General features: G+C 44.0%; 1 protein-coding gene across 3 annotated transcripts in view; it reads left to right on the forward strand.

The window, feature by feature from the left end:
- NCOA4 (nuclear receptor coactivator 4) overlaps nucleotides 1-11,487 on the forward strand; it is a 62,298-nt gene extending 50,811 nt beyond the window's left edge. For all 3 annotated transcript variants that reach the window (XM_077454872.1, XM_077454871.1, XM_077454873.1), the window contains exons 7-10: nucleotides 1,926-2,075; nucleotides 4,061-5,068; nucleotides 5,246-5,338; nucleotides 8,496-11,487. In XM_077454872.1, the coding sequence (XP_077310998.1) occupies nucleotides 1,926-2,075; nucleotides 4,061-5,068; nucleotides 5,246-5,338; nucleotides 8,496-8,501 (1,257 nt within the window). In that variant the 3' untranslated portion in view covers nucleotides 8,502-11,487. The remainder of the gene's footprint in view (nucleotides 1-1,925; nucleotides 2,076-4,060; nucleotides 5,069-5,245; nucleotides 5,339-8,495) is intronic.
- The last annotated feature ends 11,436 nt before the right edge of the window (nucleotides 11,488-22,923 follow it).

Raw genomic sequence — 22,923 nt, forward strand, 5'->3', positions numbered from 1 at the left:
GGTCTTTTTATTTTTTCCGAAAAAAAACCCCAGGAGTGATTAAATACCACCAAAAGAAAGCTTTATTTGTGTGAAGAAAATTATAACAATTTCACATGGTTACAGTGTAGCATGACCATGCAATTGTCATTCAAAGTGTGACAGCGCTGAAAAATGGCCTGGGCAGGAAGGGGGTGTAAGTGCCCCCTCTATTGAGGTGGTTAAACTCCTGTATTAGAGGCTTTTCCCTGCAGTTGCAAAGTTGCTAATATGCAAATAAACACATCGGCTCTAGCCAAAATCAATAGTTAGAACGGGAACAAATCGGAACAAACTAGAGTTTAAAAGGGAGCTCTCACAATCTAAATATGGGAACTGACATTGTTAACAAGTTGTGAATTCTGTGTTACTTCCTTTAGTACTTTGTAAGTCAGCTAATGTTCGTTCCAGGTCATTGATTCACTAATTAGTTAGAAATGAGAGGATTGACCCAGAAGTAGTCATCTTCCATACTTTATTTTTATTCTTTTATGGCTTTATGCTCAATTGTATCTTCAAAATTTTCACAATCATAGCGGTTCTATGGAATGTCTTGCAAACAACAACAAATTGTGTAGCTTTACACTAGATTTAATGCCAAATTTTCATACAGTAGTAAAACTTTTTGTACTGCAGTAGCTAGGAGGAAATGAGTACTGCATCTAGGATTAAAATTGTGTGTACATAGCATTTTTGGTTAATCTATTTCATTTTTATTTTTGGTTATATATTTTGATAAATATTTTTAGTACATAGTTTCCATGGTCAACTTCAGCAATGCTGTACATGTTGCAGGTCCCTTTATAGCCGCTTAAATAGATTTACTTGGTGGAGAGAGGATTCGGTGGATGATGATTTTTATATTTATTTTTTTATATAATAATAGATAATAGTGCTGTCCAGTCGCAAATTGTATTTAGTGGCCAGATCCTGAGTTTGAGACTCCTATTAGCTACTCACACTGTAGCATATACCTACACATATACCTACACATGTATACTCAAAGTTCTTCTCTGTCTGGCACAATGCAAACATTGTATATTTTAACAAAAATGTTTAAATATTGCTTCAGCGTACTCAAAAGAAACTGGTCATGAGAGAGATATCTAGGCTGCTACTGTTGAACGCTCCTTCTGCAATTGCCTTGTTGGGTGGCAATCATATGGTTTCTTTGGCTGCAGCGCTTTGCATTAGAGTACCAAGTATAGTGATAAATATGCTACTGTTCTGTAAGGCCCTTTCACTTGGGCGCCTCCCATTTTGCAGAATCCGCTTGCTCAGCATGGAATCGTTCCACTGGTCCCCACTGAGCAGGCAGATGACACGTCCATCTCCACTCACTCTACAGAGCAGAGATGAACAAAGTCCTGCACTCCTCTGTGGAGTAAATGGACCGTCAGTCTGTTTTTCATCCCATCTACCAGACGGATGGAAAATAGGACCACCATCCATCTGTATTTTTTGGGCAGGATTGAATTGACTGACATCTGCCGTTCCATAGGGGAGAGAGCAATGACCGGTCAGGTCCTCCTGAAAAACTGACAGGTGGACCTGATCGGACAGCCCATGTGAAAAGGGCCTAACAGATAATTATGGAACCCAGACACAGTAGGGCATTTTTAGATGACTGCCAGCAGTGGCAGCTCATGACTTTATATAAATGGTAATTATTTTTTAGCCAGCAATGTACAGGAAAGTTCCAGCCACAACAGTGTTCTATATTAGGAAATGGCTGGTCCTGTAGGATTCGTTGTATTTTGGTGCCAGTTTTCTTCAACATGGGCCACGTGACTAGATTATTTTAATTTTTTTTATAGGAAACCACCTGAATAATCCATTAATGTTTTACGATAAAGTTGTTTTGATCTCCTGCTTAGTTAACAAATTGGAAACCTTTTTCTTTTCAGAAACCTCATTCTGGGGCTTTGAGCACATCTCTATCTGAATGGCTTTTGGAGGGCAAAGTTACCAGCATTTCTCCATGTCCTGCTTTGTACATTCCAAGCTCTTCTCCACAGGATTGGCTCATAAACTCAGACATCACTGGACATATTGCGGTATGTTCTGTATAGAATATGTACTGAAATCCTTTTAGTCACGTCAATAAAGAGAGCTTGTCCAGAGAAACAAATTGTCATTGCTGTCCAGCTTTTAGACCCCTTTCACACTGGGGTGTTTTGCAGGCGCTATAGCGTTAAAAATGGCACCTGAAAACTGCCCTAAAACAGCTGCTCCATTCACTCCAGTGTGAAAGCCAGAGGACCTTCACACTGGAGCGTTGCTCTGGCAGGGTGTCAGAAAAAGTCCTGCCAGCAGCTTTTTTGGAGTGGGGAACTCAACGCTCCTTCCCTTTGTAATCAGTGGGGCAGTACTGTCGTACCGCCAGCAAAACGGCACTGCGGCAGCGTTTTGTGGGTGCATTTTAACCCCTCTTCGGCTGATAGCAGAGGTTAAAACTGTCCCGCTACCAGCCAAATGGCGCCACTTTACCGCTGACACCCAGGGCGGCATAATGGGAAAGGGGTCGTAATCTTTTTGGGGCCACCGATGTATGGCACCAATAAGTAGGCAGACTTGTAAACACTGTTGATCACTATAGTAACTGAGAGTCTGTTTTGTAGCTGTCTGTCGGCTTTTTAGCCACTTGATCATTTTCATATAAACAAAATGTGGTGCCCCCTTGTGATAAGTTAAAAAAAAAAAAAAAAAGAGGGTCACGAGGATGACACTGTGGCAAGGCCTGACCAGTTTCGCGGGGCACCACCGGCTGCGTCAGAGGCTCAGATCGCGTGCAATGGATGCAAACCCACCACTCACCATGTATTAAATAATGGCACACTATTTATCTATATATACATATAGATGAATAGTGTCATTATTTTAATATTTAATACATGGTGAGTGGTGGGTTTACATCCACTTGAACAGCAAACAGTCGTGCTTGCTCCATAACTTAGTTGCTGAGCTTGACATATTATGATATCTATGAGATCAGCACTCCAAATCGGCTAGGTCAGCTGTTCAGTTGATACTGTAGCAGGATTAGGGTAAGTGGCTCAGAAAATGTAAGTGACTCTCTGGCCAGCTAGGAGTGCAAAATGACCAGCATTGAAGGAAAGCGGAACTTGTACTAGTAGTACTTAATTACTACCCAGCAACCTCTTGCTATCTTTATCTTTTGCATTCTCTGTAATCGAGCCTCTGCTGCCTCCTATATCTCCTTGTTGGTTCAGTACTATGATGTGCAGCCTAATGGGCAGGTAAGCAGGTGCAGGGTTAAGCTGTCAACCTCAGGCACTAGAGTGGCAAAACAGTGCTCCAAGTCTTGAGACCCTGATCATGGGCGCATACCTGCTGCTCATTTAATACTTTTTAAAAGGTAACTTTTTGGTTAGTCTAGAGACCTTTAGGGACTTATGCACCATGTGCAAAATTTCCAAACAACTGGATGTTGACTTAATCAGTAAAGTCACTAACAGTATCATCTGTTAAAAGAACAGCATGTGTTCGGTAAGAAAATTTCTCATGACTAAACTATTGTATAAGATAAATGTCCAAAAAAATGGTCCATGCTACTCCTCTCATTTAAGAGGCACAAATGGTTAACCTTGATTTGTTTGACTTACAAAAGTTCTTACTAGTAAGTTTACTTGCTAAGTAAGGTCCATTATAGACTTTGAGTATGAACTTCACTATGTGAAATGTGTCTAAGTTTTTATATTTTCAAGCCTCATGAGCTATTAATAAACGTACAGTCAAGCAGATGAGCAGTAGGGGCCATTTTTACCTGGAATTCTATCTTGTGCATTGGGATAAGGCAAGGTCCAGGAGCCATAATGTGATACTGCCAAGGTAGATGATGCATGTTGGTCTCCCTTGTGGCAGCAGTGAGAAGTGTGTAAGTTACTGTTCAATGGCCAAGTTGGAAGCCTGGCTTGTGCCATCAGGATAGTTTTCTGTAAATTAACTGCTCTGCTCAGTTCAACTGCCAATATGCTTTGTATTCAGAATGTATTAATTTTACTTTTTTCCTATTTAACAGGGTTCAGAAATGCCTGCACCACCAACTTTTGACATTGAGAAAATCTGGGGTAAACTAGGGGAATTGCATAATTGGTTGCTAGAGTCCCAAAACAAGGAATCTTGTCCTGAGAAAACTGGAGTGCGTACACGTGACCATTCAGAGTCCAGCTCTTTTTCCTTTGAAAAAGTTGATGATATTGACTTTGATTTGGAGGATCAGGAAGAGATGGATCTTTCAGAGTGGCTCATTTCCCCAGCGACTACAGAAGAATCGACCAGTGAAGTGGACAAATGGAAACTCCTCTTTCATCCATTTGTTCAGGACTACAGCATTAACGATTGGCTCCACAAAGTAGAATCCTGCAGTAACTGCTGTGGTGGAAATACAGCTCCCTTAGAAATAGAAAATCTTGGGAACCTCCGATGCTTAAATGAGCAGCTTGGGGGGAAGAAGGCTACTGTGTCTGGCAATGAAATGTGGCTGTTGAAGGAATCCCAGGCCTTCTTTAAGATGGAAGAAATCTGCAAAGCTAATGAGCCCTGCTCTACTCTCTCGGAATGCGTTTGTGATGAAAGCTGTGAGAAAGATGCTCTAAGGAAGTGGCTTTTGAAGAAGGAAGGGAAAGACAAAAATGGCATTCCTCTGAATCCAGAACACATGGCCAAAGACCAGGAGCCAGAAAAGTCAAAACCTTCCATAAATATGTGGCTGCATCCATGCAAAATAAATTCTGGGGAGCAGACTTGCACCAAGAAGACAGAAGAATGTGATCCCTTAATTAGGCATTTCAGAGCATTGCTTGAAACACCTTTAGCCAATTGGGTTGTCGAGTCCACTACAGCAGAGAAGGCAGAAAACGAAACTTCAAGTAGTAAATGGAAGCTGAACCCCTCAGAGAATCATTCTCCATTTCATTTGCCTCTAGACACTGGTTGCTGGGTGTTGTCCTCAAAGAACATAGATAACGCAGAAAAGTCAGAACATCCTGCACTGGAGGATAAATGGCTCCTACGTAAAAAAGCACATGTAAGTCTATAGATAAGATATTTAACTAAGGCTTATATGCTTTCTTGCTAGAGACCTTGGCTAACATTTTTAATATTATATTTCGACCTAAAACTATTTTGGGTGACAGAATGTAACCATTTACCCAATTATGCCTGTGTGTGATGAGATGTGTTTTTTTTTTTTTTTTTTGGTTAGGAATATTATGGCCTTCCAAGTGTCAGTGACCTCTTTGCCCGCATGAAGCTAGCAGCAGACAAAGACAAATGGCTGTACCGCACTCCCTTACAGGTATGCATACATTTTATTCCAAGAGAACATTGTCATGTAATTTTGTAATAGAACGGCAAATAGATTTGCACAGTATTGGCTTTTTATATTTACTATATTTAGATTTGGGTGAGCACCGTTTGCTTCACCTGCAGACTTTTTATGTTTCAAAACCTCTGGTGAGATTTTCGTAAACATGGACCAGTCTGCTCCCCTCCCTCCATACTCTTATCAGCATGAGGATATTACCCGCTTGCAGCAGGGAACATTTGACAGAGCAGGTAACATTGTCATGTGAATATCACCCCACCGAGAGATAAAGCACAGTGACAAAGTGCTTAGAGATTCTACCTGAAAGCTCTGGTGTACTTGGTTTGAATCCCCATCAGAACACTATCTGCATCTATCTCTGTACTCCAAAGACATGGTGGGTAGCTTAAAGTGATTATAAAGTCTCGTTTATGACAAACATGTTATACTTCCTCTGTGCAGTGGATTTGCACAGGACAGCCTGGATCCTCCTCTTTTCAGGTCCCTCTTCTCTGCTCCTGGCCCCTCCCTCCTGTCGATTACACCCACAGCAAGCAGGTTGCTATGGGGGCAAATGAGCCAAGCTGCAGCTCTCTGTGTCTATTCAGACATGGAACTGCTGGTCGGCCCCACCCCTCTCTCTACTGATTGTCTAACTGACTTAGACAGCAGCATGAGCCAATGGCGCCAATCAGGAGGGAAGTCCCAGGCAGCCAAGGGACTCATGGACATCGCTGGATAGAGATGGGGTTATGTATTAGGGGGTGTTGGGGTGGCTGTTGCACACAGAAGGCTTTTTTATCCTAATGCATCCCCCCTTTACAACCCCTTTAACGACTTGGCGCCCATACTATGTCATATGACGTCGTGGGCTTTGTGGTGTAATATCTGAATGATGCCTGAGGCCACAGACATCATTCAGATATCGGCATTTTCAGCCGGGGATTCCCTGCACCATAAGAACGATCATAGCGGCTGATCCGCCGCTTGATCGTTCTTGCGACGCCTCCCGCTGCCCTCCGGTGCTTGTACCGACTCACCGCTTCCATCAGTGAGTCGGTCACAGGATCCGCCGGCCCCCGGATGATACCATAGAGCTTTCCGGCGGACCAGATCGTCCCCGGAGTCTCTATGATCGTTCGGAGGCCGGGTGCAATGTTATGACGTCACGCCCGGCCTCTGCATTCAAATTAACGGCGCCATTTTGGCTGGGAAGCCAGGATCGTTTTTTAGGCTTCCCAGCCTAGAGGTGAGATATGGGGTCTTATTGACCCCATATCTTACTGTAAATAGGTCCGATCATGCCATATTCCTATTACAAGGGATGTTTACATTCCTTGTAATAGGAATAAAAGTAATCCATTTTTTTTTTTAATTTATTTTTTTTAAGTGTCAAACTAAAAAAATAAAAATGTAACCATAAAAATTAAAAATGAAAGCGGACCCTGTCCCCGTGAGCTCGTACGCAGAAGCGAACGCATACGTAAGTCCCGCTCACATATGAAAACGGTGTTCAAACCACACATGTGAGGTATCGCCGTGAACGTTAAAGCGAGAGCAATAATTCTATCCCTAGACCTCCTATGTAACCAGTAAAAAAAAATTAAAGCCTCGCCTATAGGGATTTTTAAATACCAACGTTTGGTGCCGTTCCACGAGTGCGTGCAATTTTGAAGCGTGACATGTTGGGTATCTATTTACTCAGCGTATCGTCCTCTTTCACATTATGCAAAAATATTGGGCTAACTTTACTGTTTGTGTTTTTTTTTTTTTTTTTTTTTTTTTTCTGAAAAAAACGTTCGAAAAATTGCTGCGCAAATACCGTGTGAGAAAAAACAACACCATTGTCTTCTCTAGGGCAGAGATATGCAATTAGCGGACCTCCAGCTGTTGCAGAACTACAAGTCCCATGAGGCAAAGCACAACTCTGACAACCACAAGCATGACACTCAGAGGCAGAAGGCATGATGGGACAGCTGGAGGTCCACTAATTGCATATCCCTGCTCTAGGGTCTTTGCTAAAAAAAACATTTAATGTTTGGGGGTTCTATGTAATTTTCTAGCAAAAAAATTGTGAATTTTACATGTAAGAGAGAAATGTCAGAATTGGCCTAGGCGCGAAGTGGTTAATGGGCAAATTGGCCCTTCAGGGCAGAGACTAATGTAAGGCACTTTGTGTAAAGCAACTGCATAAATTGTCAGTGATTTATTAATAACTAATCAAAATGGTATTAAATGATTCAAAATTCCATTAGACAAGCAAAACTGAAAATGTTTGTATGGCACTAATCTCAGACGTCTTTTCCTACACAAGCTCCAGGGAAACAGTTTTTGTAATTTCAGTACAAGTATAAAGAATATTCTGTGAACATTGCAGTTTTCTGTTTATTTATCTAATGTAATCAGCGCTGTCATACCAGCATGTGACAGTTGGCAGTTCTCCTTAATTGTTTACAGAAAAGTTGAGAAATATTGCTGTAGAGCTTCTTGAGCAAGCCTTTTAATATAGTTCCAGCGGCTATCACATGTGTGCAGGTGGACTTCCCAACCTGCAATAATTACAACTTAAAATGTTGTATTGAGTACGATGGAAGAACTGTTCTATGAAAAATGTTTACTTGTCGTCCCTTTTGGGGACACTGGAAAGTCATTTTATTTGCGACTGCAGTCACAGGAACACCAAGCTGCTTGAAGATGGTTTTATAGCCTTTACCTCTGATGTGGTGATCTATAGTTTTCTTTCTGATCTCCTCAGGCAGATGTCCGTCTTGCTTTCTCTGGTCCATGTCCAGTGTGGTGCACACTGATACCAGAGGTCAAATGGTTCCCGGTATTCTATACCATGTTCACAGTTCCCAAACCAAAAATGAAATAGGCTGTACTAGTGCTGTGCATATTGTATGATTCAGAAATGTCCTGTGAAATATACTGGTGGGATTATACAAAGCAATGAGCTACCAATTGAAAATTTTGTTCAGCCAATAAATCTTGAAAAGTCCTTGATATGCTTACTACTTTTTTTTTTGTTTGTTTTAAATGTGCCAAAATGGTTCAAGAATAAGATAAACTAATGTCTGTTATATAACATTATTGTGAAATGTGCTAAAATGAGGAGTATTCTAGTAATTATGGAAATATCTCATTGCAGATGTGAAGCAACTTTTGATCTCCAAACTTTGGTCAACCACGCACACACCAAAATCTTAGTGGAAAAGACTTACTAGCTGTTTGCCTGCTGCCTTTTCCTCTGGATTGTTTTCTTGCTCATAACATGTAAAGAAATGTAACCTGTAACGAAATTGCTAAATTGAAACTATTTGGGTAACAATGTAATCTGTTTCTTGAAAATGCCCTTTAATTCCTAGTGACAGAGACAATATTTTCATGATGTGGTGTTGTAATAATGGAGTCTTCGACATTTTCTGTGTGTCTGAGATCTGCTTTTTTGTTATTTTTTTTAAAAAGGCGCATTATTGCTTAAAACAGCAATTTGTTGTTCATAGTTTTAAAGTGTGTTAACTTTTTAACATGACTAAGCTGTGGGCATACACATTGGTAAGTACTCATAGATGCCCGCATGTGATTTTTTTTTTTTTTTTTTATTCCAGTAACTCTGGGGAATATATAAAATGCAGCTTTAGTTAGCCCTGTCCCTTCCATCTGATAGGCTCAGTGAAGCAGTTCATTACAATGTTGGATCAATAAGGAAGCAAGAGAGGGGGCATAACAAAACACAGATTTTGGAACTAATCTCACTATTTGCATACTACAGGTCTCTGGCCTTTTGGGAGCTTTAGGGTCACTTTTACACTGAAGTGCTTTACAGGCATTTTAGTGCAAAAAAATAACGCCTGTAAAGTGCCTCTCCTGTCACTCCAATGTGAGAGCCTGAGTGCTTTCACACTGGAGCAGTGTGCTTGCAGGACGTTAGGAAAAGTCCTACAAGCAGCAACCTTGGGGCACCGCTCCTAAAACGCCCTGCCTATTGAAATGAATGGGCAGCGCTGCCGACGCGCCTGCAAAGTGCCATTAACCCCTTCTGCCGCTTGCGAGTGTTTATAAAAGGGCCCGAGAAAGCACTGCTAAAAGGACGGTAAGGCGCCTCTAAAAACTTTACCATTGACGCCCTCGCTGTCCCAGGGTGAAAGTAGCCTAAATGATGCGAGTACATGCATCACATGTTCACATGTGCCGGCAATTTAATTCATTTGAAGTGATCATATGTTGAGGCTGGGACTAAATTAGTTATTAAATCTCTTTGATACTGATTTAACTACTTGTTGGTAGACATCTCTTTAGTACCACATTGATTTCAGTAGCAGAGTGGTTTAATAGCCTGATGCTGAAGTACCAGTTTTAATCTTTGTTTTAAATTCACATTTTTTGCACATAGGAGTGGACTGAAAGATATTTAAACACTTGAGGTACATTTTTGGTGCTGTTATAGAATCTTCTGCAAGATAAAACATCATCTTGATCATAAACAATCAAGGATTTAAACACCTGAAGGTGCATGTGGCTCTCAGTGATATTCATTTGAACTGTTCATTCTGAGTTCAATACACCTGTTTACTGTCTTTAAAGGGCAGTCACGCTCTTCAATGAATGTGAAAATAAAAGTACCATAGAGTATAATGGCTGTTCCGTGCATGCATTGAGAGCACTGGAGAGCACAGTTTGAGTAGAACCACTATAGTATTTGTTTTATGTTATCGAATAGCACAGGTAGAATCCTATTTTGTATGTCTTGTTAACGGCTCCAGTGGAGTGGCAACACAGGGAATAGCAATGATTGATTCCCAAGATAGGAATACTGCATCCTTTATGCCTAATGATGATTTATAATTTTTAAATAATTTTTTTTTTTTTTTTTTTTTTTTTAATACAATATTCGGATCCTGATAGTACAAAGTACATGTAGTACTTTGTCCTTTCTTCTTAAGTGTCCTTGTATCACTAGCTGTGACATCAGACAATGTGTGCTCCCCTCCCCCAAGCATATGGTAGCCTGTTACCGCAAACAGCTAGGAGACAGCTGCTTTGCCAGCAGGTTTCCAGCTCCCGACACTTGCCCGAAGTAAGCACTGGCAAGAGGAATGCAGAAAGATTAAACGCTTATGCGTCTTGCCTCCCTCTGGGTTCCTTTTGCCGGCGCTTCCCTCAGGCAAGTGCTGGGAGGCAGAGATGGGCAGTCTCTAGCAAAGCAGCCATCTAAAGAGGGGGGCATGCCCTGGCTGACATCACAGCTAGCTTCACAGGGAACCTAGTACTGCATGTACATGTTTCCTTTCAGAACCTGAATAGTGTTAAAAAATAAATAAAATCTTCTATTGGCATGTGCATTACAACATGTCATTATCTATCTGTGGCAATGAATGGTGGTCCCTGTGAGACACTCAAAGATCTCACCATTGGCATTCTCCCTGTGGATCAACAGGAAACATGTTCATGTGTTTGTCACCAACTGCTCATTTTAGGTGGTGTAGAAAAGTAATTGAGAATTAAACATTTTGAGGAGACTCAATACAGTAAGAACTACTTATTTTATAAGTCAGAAATGTACTTGAGCGGTTTTCTTTTAGAGGGGTACACATTTTAAGTTGCATTTCTTAAACCTGTATGAGCAGAAAGCTTTCGTTTTAATCTTTTTCATTTTAGCGTTTTGCACAGAGTGATTGGAAAAGGCAATCTTATTTAAAAAAAATTGTCTTTCAACTCTTTATATATATTAAAAGGTCTTTGTTTCTTTTGCTTCCATAATATCTTGAATTAACAAAGTAACCTATATATTTTTATGGATAACCTACTTGGAAGCAGGTATTTTAGTTAAATCTTTTATGTTTAAATGTGCTCGTAATATTGTTACCTATTTGCCATCAGAAAAACCATGAAGGAAATGGAAATCGAGTTTGATGCCACAGGCTCTTCAGTTGGTGACTCGGATATTCCCAGATTATGAAGCTGTTCAACTGAATTGCCCCAGAGTGTCATCCCTGGTCTAATGTATTTTGTTATGCGATTGTGCCATCGTACATGTAGACATTTAAAGTTTAACACGTCTTAAATCATTCATTATGGGTAACCTATTCATTCTAAAATTACTTTCTTTGTTATGTTCAATTAAAGAATTGGAGCAATAATTATGACTCGACTTTTTTTATACTTGATCTCTTATACTACTATTTCTAGAAATGAAGTCATGCTTGATGTTACAACATTTGGACACCTTAACGGCTTCACCCCTGGAAGATTATACCCCCTTACTGACAAGAGCACTTTTTACAACATGGCACTGCGTTGTTTTAACGGACAATCGTGCGGTCGTTCGATGCCGTACCCAAACAAAATTTGTGTCCTTTATTTCCCACAAATAGAGCTTTCTTTTGGTGGTATTTGATCACCTCTGCAGTTTTTATTTTATGCGCTATAAACAAAAAAGCAACTATTTTGAAAAAAAACAACTATTTTTTAACTTTTTGCTATAATAAATATCCCCCAATAAAAAAAAAAAAACGTCTTCATCGTTTTAGGCCAATATATATTCTGCTACATATTTTTGGTAAAAAAAAATTGCAATAAGTGTATATTGATTGGTTTGCTCAAAAGTTATAGCGTCTACAAACTATGGGAAAGATTTATGGCTTTTTTTTTTTTATTTTTTTTTTGCTAGTGATGGCAGTGATCTGTGATTTTTAGCAGTATTGCGATGGACAGATCGGACACTTTTGACACATTTTTGGGACCATTGAGATTTATACAGTGATCAGTGCTATAAAAATGCACTGATTACTGTGTAAATGACACTGGTAGGGAAGGGGTTAATTGTGTGTACCCTCAGTGTTTTCGAACTGTATGGGCATAGGACTAAGTAGGAGAGGAGACGTTTTGCTGTTCCTACATAGTAGGAACAAATGACATGTCTCCTCTCCTCTGACAGCACAGGGATTTTGTGTGTTTATACACACAAATCCCTGTGCTGGCACTCATGCGTGGCCGGCAGCAATTGCCGGCTACATGCATCGGGTCTCCCACCGTGCAGCGGGTGCGTGCCCTCTGGCGGCTCTTAAAGGACACCTGTACGGGGTTTCTCACGGGAGCCATTCTGCCCCCGTATATAGACATGAGCCGGTCAGAAACAGTTAAATAAGAAAAATATATACCGGTAGTAATGGCTGTAATTAAAAAAACTTCTCTCTGCAAGTCAATGGCATAATGTGAGAGTATGCATTGCAACTATCACATTATGAAACGCTGACCTTAAAACAAAGCCCTCCAGCAGCACACTGTCACCGCTGACTGGGCTTCCATCTTCTACAGGTCTCCAGCCATTTGAATGAATGGCACATGCTCACAGGAGCCATGATCACAGCACTCTAAATGGACCAAGCAGGGGTCTTCAAACTATGGCCCTCCAGTTGTTCAGGAACTACAATTCCCATCATGCCTTGTCATGTCTGTGAATGTCAGTTTTACAATGCCTCATAGGATGTGTAGTTCTGCAACAGCTGGATGGCCGTAGTTTGACGAGCTCCCTGGTATACAGTATTTAGACAGCTGAACCAGACTTTGGGGATGGTCAGTTTACACAAACCATTTTACGGAAACTATGGAATTTTAAGGATTTTTGCTAATCATTGCTAAACTTCTGGAGATGCTTACGACTGTGTAAAAAAGCAAGGACCCAGTGATGTCGGAACTTCAGGTGTGGTTTTTTTTTTTTGTTTTTTTTGCAGAGGTTCCCAAGCCCCTAAAAAAGATTTTAGGCTTAATTTCTGACCACCCTATTGCAGACAATTTTCAGGTGTGCAAAATCCAAATTTAGAAAAACCGAATAAGTAATTTTAAGGAGGTATAAACCAGCATAAATTGTGTGAAGTGGTGCAGTTAAATCCTGCAAGACCAGTTCCAGTCACTGTATTCCTTCTTTAAACTCTATCTTCAAAAGTGAAAGGTTACAAAACAGAGCCTCTGGCCATTCCCTGGCTCAAACTTACACCAAGATGAGGCAGAGATCACTTATCTACAATTAACAGAAAAAGAAGAAAACAATAAAAGCAAGAAGAAATAAAGCCAGACTGCTCAGGTCCACCAAGAGGAAGAAGTAATTGAATTGGCAATGCAGACAGGCACAGTCAGTCCACTATTTTCAGTTTGAAAAACTTAGTGCATGACCATGCGCATAAAACACATCAAGTCAGTAAAGGCATATAAAGGAGGATTCTGATTTAGAGCACTCGGGGCTTTAAGCTATTTATTGGGGGGGGGGGGGGGGGGTGTCGGCACACAAAGGTGATACATCTTATGTTTTATTTGTATGGAAAGATTTCATCCAGATGTTCCACACCTTGCCAAACTTAGCTGCCTAACCCTGTGAGGAATAAGTGGCCTTATATAGGGCTACAGAGCAGGGGCGGACTGACCATTAGGTCATTCGGGCGCCGACCGAGGGCCCGTGGCCAGTAGAGGGCCCGTGAGAAGCTCATAGCCCTGAGTCTCTTATCGGTGCTGTGGCTGTGTGTAAATGGAAGAGAGAGAGAGAGTCGCTCGCTATTCTCCAATTGGGGGAGGAGGCTTCCGCCTTCAATCCACACCCCTCGTCTCTCATTGGCTCCAGAGAAGCTGAATTTGTGGCGCCAAATCTGAGTCCTGAGCAGGAGAGGAGCTAGCTGGAGGAAGCATCGGAAATATCAGCGCTGACAACTAGCGCACGTAGGACACTGAGCTGAGCCGACTGAGTGAGGGAGGGGGAGAGCACCACCCCAGGAGCCTGGACATTGTCACTAGTCTGCTCATATAAGACACCCCTCGGGTCAATAGATAAAGGTGAAACTCGATCTCTTCCATGCTTGTGTGTGTCAGGCAGCACCCGAGCCTCCTTCCCCCCCTTACCGGGGGGGGGGGGGGGACAGAGCAAGCGGGACAACACAGTAGAGATCATTGCTACCCATAAAGTAGTCACCGGAGCTCCTCCAAGACAAGATAACAGGACGGATGGCAGACTGCATTCTTCTACTGTGAGTCACGATTGTTCTGCCTTCCACACTGTATAAATATGTGCGTTAAAGTGGTTGTATACCCACTTTTTTAACTTTTACCTACAGGAAAGCCTATAATAAGGCTTACCTGTAGGTAAAAAAAATATCTCCTAAACCTGTACGGTTTAGGAGATATTCCCCTCGGTATGCGCCGCTGACTGCAGCGGCGCATGCGCACAAGGGGGTTCTCTCCGTGAAAATCCGGCAGCGCTCGTCCGGCCGGATTTAAATCTCCCGCGCGCTAGCGCGGGAGTGACGATATAGCGGCTCCGGCCACTCACAGCGCCGGAGCCGCGATACCCGGAAGAGACGCCGAGGGAGCATGTCGGCTCCCTCGGCGTGGATCGGGCGAGATGTCGGGGCCTCGTTCTAAGGTAAGTATTTCATAATGAGCTAGTATGCGGTGCATACTAGCTCATTATGCCTTTTGCTTTGCAGGTTTAAAAAAAAAATTGCGGGTTTACTACCGCTTTAAACTTGTCCTGTACATCAGCAGGACAGGTCTGGTGAAAGTAAAATTCTTGATTTATGTTAAGAATCAACTGGGACTTTTCAGGTACTACATACATCAGATGCATTTTCACAAAATAATTCTTTTTAATATATGTGTATGTAGAATATCTCTGTAGCACCTGAAAAGTCCCAGTATATTTCTAACATATTCATGAATTTACGCAATAACAGCAAAGGATGTGGTGCCACAATACAGCCCATCTCTAGGAAATTAAGATATAGTTCATTTTTGCAGTGTGTGTGTGTTTACTGTTTTCATGCTCCAGCCAGCTGCACTGCTCTCTTCCTCTAAAACTCCAGCCTCATCACATACCATAAAGTAACATTAACCCTGTATGGTATGATGAGGGGGGCTGGAGTGTCCTCTGCACATGCACCTCCGCTGCGTGGGCAAGCCCTTACACTCATTTTCAAACATACATGCGCAGTAACATAATGGCACCGGGCAGCACCATTTTTAAATGTAAGGCAGCAGTGGCACTTTGTGAGGTTTCAGGAGTGGCGCGCACCTCCCATCACAGCCTAGTAAGACCCCTCCACAGCCTCTGACCCCTGTACCATGACCGCAGCCTCTGACCCCTGTACCATGACCGCAGCCTCTGACCCCTGTACCATGACCACAGCCTTTGCTGTGTGTGTGTGTGTGTGTGTATATTATATATACTTTCTTTACTTTGCTGCTATGGGCTCTAGCCTCAGAATCTAATTTCTCCATCAGTTTAGGCCAATATGTATTTTCTACATGTTGGTAAAAATCACAATATGCTATGGGATATTTTTATATAATTTTTTTACTAGTAATGGTTAACTGTACTAATGACACTGGTAGGGAAGGGGTTAACACCAGGGGGCGATCAAAGGGTTAAATGGGTTCCTAGGAAGTGCTTTCTAACTGTGTGGGGGAGGTGCTTTAAATGTGGGAAAACATATCTGTGTTCCTGTTTAGCAGACACACAGGATCTCGGTCTTCCCTACTAACAGAATGGCGATCTAACTTGTTTACATCGGCAGACCACCGTTCTGCCTCTGATGGAAACGATCGTCTGGACCCAGTGGACATTGGGTCCACCAGACCCACTATTTAGCTCTGTGTGTCCAATCAAGGCGGCAGTGGGTCAAACAGCGCACAGACCCGCAAGTGTAGAAGCACTGTACCTGTACGTGATTCTGCTCACAGGAGACGCAGCCCCACAGAAAATGTACGTGGTTATTTGTGCGTTTATTGTTCTTTATTTTCTTAACTCTTTAAACATTTATTTTGAACATACAGTAGAGAAATTCTGTGACCAATGCATGTAATGTAACAGTGCAATATATATATGTGGGGCTTTGTGAGGGTGTGGCTTGTGGGTGGGTGGTGACAAAGGGGGCCCCATGATCCCCCTATTGCCCGGGGGCCCCATGAGTTGTCAGTCCGCCCCTGCTACAGAGGCATTTATGAGGGACTTCCAAAAATTTAGGGATGGTGCCTCGCCACTTCCATTTAAGCACCATGGCTTTCCTTGCTTAAAACAGCAGTACACCAGCCTATAAGGGTCTTGAATGCCGACTAGGCTGAGCAAGCACACTTCATCGTCAGTGGGATAATTGGATTTTATTTTTTATTTTTTTTAATAACCGCTTACCTGTAAAATCCTTTTCCTGTCGCATCATGGCAGCATACACTCTGGGTTGTGACTCCGCCCCCACAACCTGATGGGACCACATAGCTATAAGATGAAGATACGCCCCCCGCCCCAGTATTCTCTTATTTTTCCTCACCTGTTGGGACCGCACGGGTCATCACCCTCTTACCGCTTCGCCCCAGCCAGGTTCTAGCCTCTCCTGAGTGGAAGTCCTTACCGGTACAGCCTCTAAAGGAAGCTAAATGGAAGGAACCCCACTGTGGTGATCTCAGGGGTATGAATACTTTTTCTCTGCAAACAGAGCATTGCCTCTATAGCCGTTGGAAGTAAGCCTTAAACAGGCTGAAGGCATATAATAAAAAGATTGGTCTTTAAGCCTTAAACAGGCTTAGTACCTGCGGTGGTCTCCGGTTTCCTGTTCCTCCCTGGTGTAACTCTGTCTGCAGCTTGACAGCATACTCTCTACCTTCAGTATCTCTTGTCACCTTAGGTTGTCTGGTGCCTTTCCCCCAGTGTTGCCTCTCTGCCATAATTTACTTCCTTTTGCTGAACTCTGTAGTCTCACAGCAGCATCAGCATTCTTCCTGGTCACTCTGTCGCTTTGCACATGCTCGCTGTGCACTTTGGGCAGCCTATGTATGTCTATCTATGTCTTTTCCCTTTTCCAAGATGGCGCGGGCGGCCGCACGGCACTACTGAGCATGTGCGGGTGGGAGATGACTCCGGCTCCAATTTTAAAAGGGGAAGATGCCTTTTTTTTTTTTTTTTTCAAAAAAGTTTATTGAAAAAAATTATGAGAAATCTACAGAATAATGAATAGGAGTAAAGTACATCAGATACACAATAAGTCGTTCAATCGTGACAAATCTATGAGGGGTAGAAATCCCCTATGACGGTACAATACTCGTAAATAACTTGACTAACTTTAGAGAACTAAATGACCCTAAGGACATATAAACACAAAGGCAAAAATAGTAGGCCAACCCAATATCAAGGAGAGTAGGTGTTCACATTCTTGTGCATTCTTCCAATAAAAAGACAGCAATAGTCATGGTACTTAGCAGGGGTGCATGCTTTAGGCACATGCCCTAAGAAAGTGGAAAAAGTGGTACGCAAATGTTAAGACTTAGGAAAGTAATGTTGCATATTCTGATGAGGTTCGAAAATGATGCCAACAAGCCCAAATTTTCCAGTAGCCGAGTGGAGAATCTTTCGTTTGGTGTATAAGTTCTTCCATCTCAGCCACCATAGAAATGCGATGGAACCAGTCCGAAATGGAGGGGGGACACTGGATTTCCATAGGACCGGAATGCACATTCTCGCTGCATTAATGAGATGTTGTGCCAGGGATCTTTGATATTTTGATCTCGAAATCGAGGTATGATGGAGAAGTAGTTGTGCTGGCGAAAAATCTATGGGGAGGGTGGTGATCTTACAAGTGAGACGGTGGACCTCCGTCCAGAAAGGTCGGATATGGGGACATGACCACCAAATGTGGAGGAGAGTTCCCTCTTCCTGAGAACATCTCCAGCACGTAGAGGGCACTTGGGGAATAGTTTGTGTAACTGAGACGGGGTTTTATACCATTTTGCAGCTAATTTGAAACCATTTTCTTGTACTGACACATTGATAGACCCCTTGTGAATATGGGAGAATATGGTTTCCCACTCCTTTTCCGACAAATGTAAGTCCAAATCTGATTCCCAACTGCAGGAGGATTTAATAGATCTGGGATTACATTCCACGAAGAAGGTGGTGTAGATTTTGGATATGAGGTGTCTTTGTGGTTCCATCGTGTCGCAGAGAGATTCAAAAGGAGTGAGTGATCTAGTAAAATCTTGTTGTTGCTGATGAGAGGTTAAAAAATGTCTAATTTGGAAGTATACCCATTGTGGGATCGGTCGTCTGGGATCTTTACTCGGTACGTTTGCGCGCGTTAAGAGATTTCCATTGGTGAAAAAATGTCGGGAGAGTATCTCTGGGTGTGGCCATATGGAACGAAGAAATGAATCGGATTGACCAGTTGGGAAGTCTGGATTATGTCTAATGGGTGTTAGTGGGCTGCGGTGAGACGAGATTTGAAGATGCCTTTTTTTTTTAACGCAGATGCCTTTTTTGCCTGTTTTTTGTGCTCAGTTGAATTTCATGACTGCTACATTTCTATTTTTTTCTGCCCCAGTGTTGCCTCTCTGTTTGGTAAGTATCTCCCCTGTATTTTTCTTCTCTCTTTTTCTTGTTTCTGTTATGGCTTTATCTTCCTTACCCTTTTTGTGTTACCTGTGTCTTCAGGCTTCCTCTGTTCCCTATCCATGGAGACCACTGCTCCAGCAGATCACCACCAGCATAATAGGTAAGAGGGGAGGAGTTTGGTAAGTAGAGAAGATCGAAAAATAGAGCAGAACGCACTAGTGCTACCTAAATGGTTAGCCCCATCAGGTCCGCAAGATCATCTCTCGGAGATTCCTCGCATAGAAGAAGCCGCTCTGGCCATAGGCGGAGCCATTCGGGTGGAGGAAGTCGCGCAGGGAAAGGGAGTCGCAGAAGGAGTCGCTCCAGGTCTCGTTCAAGGCGCAGCCATTCCCGCCGAAGAAGATCCCCTGACTGGAGGCGCCATTCACCAGCACGCCACTCCCATCCTTCTGAAAATACCTGCTGGGTATGCGGGGCCATAGCCCTTCCAGATATGTTGGCATGCCGCAGGTGCTTGGAAGAAGCCACCAGAGAGAAAGGGCAAGAACATAGAGAGCTCACAGAGTCTTCTGCCCCACGTGTCGCTCCGGACACGGAGTTATCTCCACAGGGTGCTTCGCCGGCTCCCCCAAGTACTTCCAGAGAGCATGATTCTCCTTCAGATGAGGAAGAAACAGCGGGCTTTGACTTCTCCCTAATAGAGCCTTTTGTAAGGTCAGTGAAGGGGGCCATTAGCTGGGAGGAACACCAGGAGGCCCAACCCAAAAGGAGAAAATATTTCCCGAACCTGATGAGAGAACCCAAAGCCTTTCCCTTCATTGATGAGTTGGAGGAACTTATCAGAGACGAGTGGTAGAGACCCGAGAAGAAAGCAAGTCTCAACAATCTGTTTGCCAAACTATATCCTCTAAAGGAGGCTAAAATTAAATCTCTCGTGTCTCCGCCAGTGGTGGATGCATCCCTCATGCGCCTGGCCAGGCACGTTACGCTCCCGATCGGGGACGCCGTGTCATTCAAGGACGTCCTGGATAGGAAGATCGATACTGATCTCAAAAGAGCTTGCCTAGCAGCAGGAGGCGTATGCAGGCCAGCAGTGGTTCTTGCAGCTGTGGGTAAGGCTATTTCCAGTTGGTCAGCAAGCACAGAAAAGCTTGTGTCCAAGGCGCTGATCAGGACCAGATAGTTAGGGCCCTGCAAGAGCTAAGCCTTGCAGGGGATTTTGTGGCAGAGGCATCTGTGGATGCTATTAAGTCTGCATCTAGGGCTATGTTGTCCTCGGTAATGGCCAGACGGGCTCTCTAGCTCAAACCCTGGGCGGCAGATCCTGCTTCCAAGTCCAATTGGTGCCGCCATCCTGTATGATGGCGAGAACCTTTTCGGCGCAAAATTGGACTCTGCTATTTCTAAGGTCACTGGCGGAAAATCAAACCATAAGCAACCCCTGGACGTTAACCACCGTTAGCGTCGGGCACAGACGGTCATTCGGGTGACTTCCCCCAGGGGACCATTTTTGCCCAACAAACCTCCCGTCATCCTGGCAAAAGAGGTTAACCTTGACCCGATACGTTCAGGATCTGCTCCAAAAGAAAGCAATTACCGAGGTGCCCCTATCCCAAAGAGGTCGGGGGTTCTATTTCCCTCTATTTCTAGTAAAAAAGAAATCAGGGGACCTACGTCCGGTCCTGGATCTAAACTTAAACCGCTCTATCCAGGTAGAAGCATTCAAAATAGAGAGCCTACAGTCTATCCTCCAGGCCATAAATCTGGGGGACTGGATGCTCTCCATAGATCTACAAGACGCCTACCTCCATATCCCTATCCATTCAGAACTCTAAAAGTTTCTCAGTTTTTCGCTAAACCACAGACACTTTCAGTTCTGAAGTCTTCCGTTTGGAATTTCTACGGCTCCCAGGACCTTTACAAAGGTCCTTCTTCCCGTTATCACGCATCTGAGGGAGAGGGGGCTACGAGTCCACCATTATCTGGACGATATTCTCCTCCTCTCAGACAGCCGGGAGTCGCTGTTACAGCATCAAAAGATCCTCGTCTCCACTCTGCAGAATCTGGGATGGCTCATAAACTGGGGGAAGAGCCAGACTCTGCCCACCCAGAGAATGATCTTCTTAGGAGCCCAACTAGATACCCAGTTGAATACAGTGCAGCTGCCTCCGGAGAAGTCTTCCCTGTTGGTCCGGAAGGTGAAGAAGGCCATTCTAGCAAGATCTCTGTCGGCCAGAGTATGCCTCAGCCTTCTAGGCTCCCTATCAGTACCATTCCTATGGTCCGTTGGTCTCAGTGGCACACCAGACCTCTGCAGAACTCCTTCCTACATCAGTGGGATGGTTCATCCATGACCCAGATGATCCGGATCTCGGAGACAGTCAGGCACTCGTGTTGGTGGACTCGTCCCCACAACTTAAACAATTGCAAACACATAGTCATCCCTCCTCAGGGAGGTAGTGACCATGGACGCCAGTCTAGAAGGTTGGGGAGCCCACTACCAGTCCCATGCAGCGCAGGGCCGCTGGCCTTTCGAAGTACGGGTCTCGGTATCGAACGTGCTGGAGATGAGGGCGGCCCTCCAGGCTCTCCTGGCCTTCAGCTCCCTTTTGAGGGAAGCAGGTCCTCTTAAGGATGGACAACAAGGTTGCTGTCGCCTACATAAACAGATGGGGGGACCAGGAGTCCCTCCATGATGCAGGAAGTTCTCCCTGTGATTGAATGGGCACAGTTGAACCTGTCAGACCTGAGGGCGACCTACATCCCGGGGGTCGAGAACATCTTAGCCGACACGCTCAGCAGGGAGTTCGCCTCCAACAACGAGTGGTCCCTGAGCCCTCAGGCCTTCTCCCTCATCTGCCAGACCTGGGGTCAACCAGACATAGACCTTGCTGCGACTCCGGCAAACTCCAAATGCCGAAGGTTCCTGTCGAGGTTTCCCTTTCACTTAGCGGAGGGGACAGATTGCCTCCAGCATCCCTGGAATTTCCATCTCGGGTATATCTTCCCTCCGACTCCCCTGATAGTGAGATTTCTCTTAAGGCTCAAGAGATCAATGTCCTTGGTGATAGCGGTGATTCCTTTTTGGCCCAGGAGGCCATGGTTCACCACCCTCCTACAACTGAGCACGGCAGACCCTCTTGCTCTTCCCCTGTCAGCCGACTTGCTTTTCCAGGGCCAGCTACTACATGCAGATTCGGGGAAGCTGCACTTGATGGCTTGGGGGCTGAGAGGGCTAGGTATCTATGTCAGGGCTGCTCCCAGAAGGTAGCTGATACCCTGCTCCAGGCCAGAAAACCTACCACCAACTGCACCTACCGCAGGGTCTGGGAGAAGTTTGTTGCCTTCTCTCAGGACCTTGGTCGGGATCTGTCCTCCCTTTCGGCTCCTCTGATCCTAGAGTTCCTGCAATCAGGCTTAGACAAAGGTCTTAGCTCTAGTACTCTGAAAGTTCAGGTGTCATCTCTAGCCCCCCTGACAGGGGTTGAATGGGCTCACGATCCCCTTGTTATGCAATTTCAGAAGGTCTGTCTTAAACTAAGACCACCTAGGAAGCCTTCCTTTCCAACATGGGACCTATCAGTCATCTTAGAGGTACTATCCATAGAGCCCTGTTTTCCGCTGGAAAACATCTCCCTCTGGCACCTGACACTAAAAGTCACCTTCCTGGTCACAATCACATCAGCGAAGAGAGTTTCAGAGATACGGCTCCTTAATCAGTAATGCTTGCATCTGATCATTCATCCGGACAGGGTAGTTCTAAGACCCTTGGATCACTTTATCCCAAAGGTGGCATCCTCTTTTCACTTCAACCACGAAATCAACTTGCCAGCTCTTAACACAGACCAGGGTGACCCTCATCCTCTGGATGTAAGGGGCAACATCATAAAATATCTTTCCCTGTCCAAATCCTTTAAAAGATCGGAGAACCTCTTCATCATTCCCTATGGCCTTAGGAGAGGTCAAGCAGCGTCGGCCCAAACCATTGCCTCCTGGTTGGTGAAGGCCTACTTGCTGAGTGAGTTGCAAATTCCTGAAGACCTGAGGGCTCATTCCACCAGAGCAGTGGCCAGCTCCTGGGCAGCATATTGTAGGGTCTCAGCAGAAAACCAGCTGCAGAGCGGCCACTTGGTCCTCCAGGAACACCTTTATCTCTCACTACAAGGTGGACTCAGTTCAGCTATCAACAGTAGAATTGGGAAAGTCCATTATT

This window comes from Lithobates pipiens, unplaced genomic scaffold (assembly GCF_037356315.1).
Source record: "Lithobates pipiens isolate NorthernLeopardFrog02 unplaced genomic scaffold, aLitPip1_a1.2 Scaffold_25, whole genome shotgun sequence".
NCBI lineage: Eukaryota > Metazoa > Chordata > Amphibia > Anura > Ranidae > Lithobates > Lithobates pipiens.